This window comes from Cannabis sativa, chromosome 6 (assembly GCF_029168945.1).
Source record: "Cannabis sativa cultivar Pink pepper isolate KNU-18-1 chromosome 6, ASM2916894v1, whole genome shotgun sequence".
In the NCBI taxonomy this organism is placed as follows: Eukaryota; Viridiplantae; Streptophyta; class Magnoliopsida; order Rosales; family Cannabaceae; genus Cannabis; species Cannabis sativa.
In genome coordinates this window covers 57,876,782-57,882,573 of record NC_083606.1, presented here as the reverse complement: position 1 = coordinate 57,882,573, position 5,792 = coordinate 57,876,782, and the positions used below count along the sequence as shown (strand labels likewise).

Here is a 5,792-nt window from a genome sequence, read left to right as displayed (position 1 = left end):
CATGTTGTCGACATGATGTCGACATAGTATCGACATTCAATCGACAAATACACCATTTCATGCGTTTTACCTGTACAGTTACACATTTTATGACCATTAAATTTTCCTACATTCCCAACATGTTTACTGCTCTATAAAAGCAAATCCCTTTCTTATTCATAAGTGCTCTTGTCTTCTACTTCTCTCTTCCTCTTAAAAATTTCTCTTATTCTTAAGTTCTAAATATGGCCCCAAGAAAGAACAAAGGCAAGTTCGCCATCTTAACTCCTGAAGAGCTGAAGTAGGAGCCTGATGTTGGCATAATTACTCCTGAAATGCAGAAAGTTTTTGACGCCCAAAGAGCTTTCGAAAGAGAACGATGTGGGAACGAGTTCAGGTTCAGGCAACTTGAAGCACATTTTTGCAAAACTGGTGTATGGCTGGCTCCACCACCAGGGTTCCCCGAAGGATGCCGTCGTTGCAAACTAGGCATCTTTAACGGTAAACCGGTGAAGCCTGGAACATTATGCAAGTATTGCAAGGCTCACCCACAAGCCAAAGAATTAAAAAAAAAATAATTTGTTATGTTATGGCTTGTGGTGAGTTTTATTTAATGTTTGTTTTTTTTTTATGAACTTTATTTTCTGTTTTTTTTAATGTTTTTTTATGTTATGTTTTTTTTCTTATTTTAATGAAATTTCCCTTTTATTTTATGTTATTTTAATGTTATGTTATGTTATTTACGGCTTTTTTTCATTTGCATCGATATTTTGTCGACATGGTGTCGACAAAATATCGACAACTTCTATAAAGAGATAAATGCTTGTTGTCGACATGCTGTCGACAACTATCGGCAAAATGTCGACAAATTGTAAATAATATGTTTTTGCTTAATGTCGACATAACGCCGACATAACGTCGATAAAGGTCGTCACTGACCTTTCCTTTTGTAATCATCGACAAACCATTGACATATTATCGATATATCATCGATAACCTTTGGAAAACCCGAATTCGGCGAAAACCGGATACGCGGATCTCAACAATTTCAGACCAAAAAACAGCAGTTCCAACAAATAACACACATATAACAATTTTAAACTACATAAAGTCAAACAAAATGCTTAAAACACAACTTACCCATTATAATGGTGTAAGATTCTTGAGTGATATTGGGTTGTGCTTCGGTTTTCCACCAACACCCACCGAGAAAACAACCATTCAAGAGGGAAGAAAGAGAGGGACGAGAGAGTGGGACGGACAGAGGGAATTTTTTTGATAAATTTTTCAGTTTTTTCTAGAGAGAGAGAGTGGTGCACGAGAGAGAGGGAAGAGAGAGAGAAAGATCAATTTCAGATTTTAGCTATTTTATTTTTTTTTTTTTGAAAAGAAAGGGTAAAATGGGAAGTTCATGTAATTAATGGACTAAATTTGTACAAATTAAGGGAGGGTATAAAGTTTGATATGGCTTGTATTATTAAGGCCAAAAAGTGAAATTTCCCTACTATAAATTGCATATGTCTCTTTTACTTACTTTAATTTATATCTCCTCGAGGGAGTGTTGGACAGATTTGTAAGTCGATAATGTCCAATTTACCTATTAATAAAAATTTCCATTTACCTTTCAGAAAGAAAAAAAGAAAATATTACTCAAAAAATAAGGGTACTCATAAATTTTATGTCGTTTTAGTTTATGAATCGTCGTTCTCTAAGAACTTTACCTTGTCCTTGTCGTATAGGCGATTTGTAACACTTCGTCGTTTCATAAACCTATACTCTGCAATTCTTGACTTGGTTCCTGGTTGTTACTATACAAAGTGCAAAGTCTTAGCGCCATTGTTCACACGAAGATGCCTATCAAATGGTAAAGGCTTTTCCAAATCATCGTTCTTTTTCTTGATTAGCATTCTCATATAGTCTGTTATTGTGTTTCAATTTGAAAATTTACTTAATCAATCCGGGGATTGGTGGTGCTTTTAGGGTTTTGCATTGGCAACCCAATGTAGGGACAACAGCGAGTGGTCAAATCGTGAATGAAGTAACACAATGCGTCGAAAGCATGAATGGCGTCAAAGATGGCAGGTGGAAAGCTACTCTTACTTTTTACAAGCCTATGCTTCGAGGTATAACTTCTACATTTTAATGATCTGATCGAATTATACTTGTGTATTTCGATATAAATGGTGAGTATTCTTTAAAATTAACACCTTTTTCTTTTTGGGTTAGACCAGTCTTTACTTCCTGAGTTCCCTCGAGATTTTATGGGGATTTCGCTACCGGAGCAACCCAACAAGTATTATTTCATAATTCGTGGGCAGCGTTTGGTTCTCGAGGCTGATTCAACAATTCAGACAATAATGGATAAATTACAGTCATACAAATCGAGGGTCTCTCTTAATTTTGAGGTTTTGTAATGTGATTTTATTTTGGGTGATATTTAAGTATATTTTACTTTTTGGGTGTGGTTTTTTTTTTTTTTTTTGACTTCATATTTTTGTGTGTATTTTTCACTTGTTTTTGCAGGGGAATCAGTACCAACTTGGAGACTTCCAATTGAGGGTGGGGAAAGTTTCACCTGCTCATTCTGAAGCTTTGAGAGGAATAGTGATGGAGGTACTTTATCCATCAACTTTTCAACCATTATAGTTTGAAGTACACTGCTAGATTTCTTTTGAATCTGTTTTGGCCTTTAATATTTTTTTGAATACTTTTTTATTTTCTTTTTTGAAATATCATATTTGGGTGATTAAATTGTGTTTGAGATCTGAGTAAACATGATCTTCACAAGACAATCAATTTATTTGGTGTGCTTATTTTCATATTTGAAGGAGCTCAAAAGAATTCAATAAACCCTTGAATGAACCTTTTTGTTCTTCCTTTTGACACTTTTTCATCAAATCTTATATATAATTGCGGTACTAAATAAACCTGTGGGAAGTATGCAGCTCAGCAACTGCTTGTCCCCGCACGGTAGAAGTAGTTAATGTCAACTTCTGATGCTGGTTTCTTAGGTATCTTAATTAGTTAATATCAACTTCTGATGTTCCCGTCTTTCAGTCCAACAAGTCGAGTGTCATTCCTAAACCCTGATTCTGATCAATTATGTACTATATAACTTCTTTGTAACCATACCATGCGCCATGCCTGCACTCCTAACATGTGTGTTTTCTACTACTTCGAGCTAAAATGTTGAGAATTCAGCTTTCATAGGCTTGGAGTTGGAAATGGAAAAGTAACAAGGGGAGTTGGAAAATGAAAAGTGGAGTTCTAGGCTTTTAGCTTTTTTTTATCTCTATTTTCTTTTTTGATGAAGATTATTTCTCTCTACTTTCTCAGCAGTAGGATATGACAGTATACATATGTTAAAGACGAGACTTTTTGAAGTTTACTGTCAAGCCTTGGTCATTTACCTGCAAATGGGTTTTACTCATTTTAAGTCTTCTTTTTTTATTAAAATATCTAAATCTTGTGATTTTGAATTGAATGTTGCAATTGAAAGTTGCTTGAATATTATTGCAGTTGGAGTACCTCCCTATCTCTTCAATTGAAAAGGCTAGGCAGATGATGGATGATTTCCTCGATCTATGGCAGGATGCTGTGTCAAAAAGATCATTACCAGGTCACTTCATGCATATAGAACCAAATTTTGCCGATTTCGGGCTTGGAGACCATTATACCTCGCAACATACAGCCGTCCAATACGCCATTGTTGTAGCTCAAGTAATAGCAACAGTACAAGCAGGGCAAGCGGTGAGAAATTAGGGAATGAATTTTTCAAAGAAATGAAACTTGTTTACTTGTTTTATATAATAGATAGAGACTGTCTTCTAGCATGATAGATGTTTTATTTCTTAGAAGTAAATCAGGTTGCTTTAATGTATATGCTAGTTTTGGAAGGAAGAAACTGAGGGACTTATTGTTAATCGAATACAATGCTGAATTTTCCCTTTTAGTTTTTCTTTTGGCTTTCTAAACAGTTCATTTGATTGATGATGTAATATAAACTACAAAGACAGGTAGTAATTAGCCATTATAATTTGGAATAATTTTTAAATGAGCTAGAAATACATAAGATTAATTGGATAAATAAATATGTTTTTTTTTAATGTATTTTTTAAGTTTAACAAAATGGCTAATGTAACAAATTAAATATATAGTATACAAAAGATATATTTTATAGAATAAAATTATATACCTACAATAATTAAAAATAAAATGATATTATTAAAAATATATATATCATATTAATAAAATTATATATTATTATTAAAATAATTAGGGCAAGCCTATAATACACTCTGCTAAAGGGATGTTTTAGTTAAGAATGGGTGTAGTGCAATTTCACATTCTTCTCTCAACCAGCCCAAACCCATATTGTCGATTAGCAACAGTAGTACTGTAGTAGCCGATCTAGTAACCATCCCAAAAGATGAATTTCACTATCGTTTTTTGAGGCCATCAAAATTCTTGACTAAGTAACCACTTCACCAGTTTAGAGTTAGGTCTGACAGTGCTCGACCAAGAAGGATAGAGAAAGAGGCTACTGTGACAGCCAATCAAGAACAATACTCGATGAAATCACCATAACAATTCTCGATCTCAGAAATAAAATTGTCATCGGGTAATATTTGATTTTTGTTTGATAACTTTGACGAGCAGGTATGTTGGGATAGAAGTATTTGCAGAGTAATATTATTATAAAAACTAAAGTAATTTTTTATTTAGTCCTAATTTAATTGCAGATCAACCTTTTTTTTTTTTTCATAATTGGTATTTATGGAATGATAACCATAATTGGAGATTGTGAGATTCAAACGAGAGAGAAAGAAAGAGAACAGAATCGAAAGAAAGAAAGAGTTGTTCTGTCTATTGATTATAGTTAGGAATTACAAGGGATTATATATACATGTGAATAACCAACAACTAACCCCTAACTAAAAACCTAACTATTAAGACAAATAGTGCTTAACAGAATTAACAGACTTAACCAACTCAGCTCCCTTAAACAGCCCCTTCAAACTCAATGTGGTGAGAGAAAAAATACTGAGTTTGGACCTGAATTCATTGAACGTGCTACTACTATATGTTTGGTGAAGAAATCAGCAAGTTGAGCAGAGGCAGGGACATGTTTAACCTGAATTTGCTGCCAAAGAACTTTGTCTCGAACAAAGTACAGATCAATTTCACTGTGCTTTGTTCGAGCATGTAAAACAGGGTTTGCAGCCAACAAATCGTACCCTGATTGTCACACCACACAGATGTATAGGCAAGGATGCGAATTTGAAGTTCTTGCAGCAGTGATTGAATCCACACAACTTCAGCAACAACACTGGCCAAGCTTCGAAACTCTGCTTCTATGGATGATCGGTAACTTGTTTTTGTGACTTCCAGGCTATGAGATTACCTCCAAAATATACACAATAGCTTGTGGTGGATTTCCTATCATCCAAGTCAGATGCCCAATCAACATCACAAAACACATCTAACGCGAAATCAGGAGCTGGTTTAATGTAAAGACCATAGTCAAGAGTGCCAGCAACAACGTATCTCAAGATTCTTTTCACTGCAGTCCAGTGTGAAAGCAAAGGTGAGTGCATGTATTGACATACTTTGTTAACACAATAGGAGAGTTCAGGTCTGGTAATGGTGGCATATTGAAGAGCCCCTACAATAGACCTGTAGAGAGTGGTGTCAGGAGCTGGTTCACTACCATAGCTGGACAACTTTAAACCACTGTTCATTGGAGTCAGCTGTGTGTTGACATTTTGCATACCGGCTTTGGTTAGGAGGTCTTGGAGATATTTTGTTTGGGA

At 34.8% G+C, this 5,792-nt stretch overlaps 1 protein-coding gene across 2 annotated transcripts; it reads left to right on the top strand.

Moving 5' to 3' along the window:
• Positions 1 to 1,699: 1,699 nt before the first annotated feature.
• Positions 1,700 to 3,931, top strand: LOC115695915 (mediator of RNA polymerase II transcription subunit 20a). 2 transcript variants are annotated; one of them, XM_030623011.2, is made up of 5 exons: positions 1,700 to 1,843; positions 1,960 to 2,102; positions 2,211 to 2,384; positions 2,503 to 2,592; positions 3,499 to 3,931. In XM_030623011.2, the coding sequence occupies exons 2-5, from the start codon at positions 2,043 to 2,045 to the stop codon at positions 3,739 to 3,741; spliced, it is 567 nt and encodes a 188-aa protein (XP_030478871.1). In that variant the 5' UTR covers positions 1,700 to 1,843; positions 1,960 to 2,042; the 3' UTR covers positions 3,742 to 3,931. The 2 variants fall into 2 exon arrangements, with proteins under 2 accessions (XP_030478871.1, XP_030478870.1); XM_030623010.2 differs by having other exon boundaries at positions 2,206 to 2,384.
• The last annotated feature ends 1,861 nt before the right edge of the window (positions 3,932 to 5,792 follow it).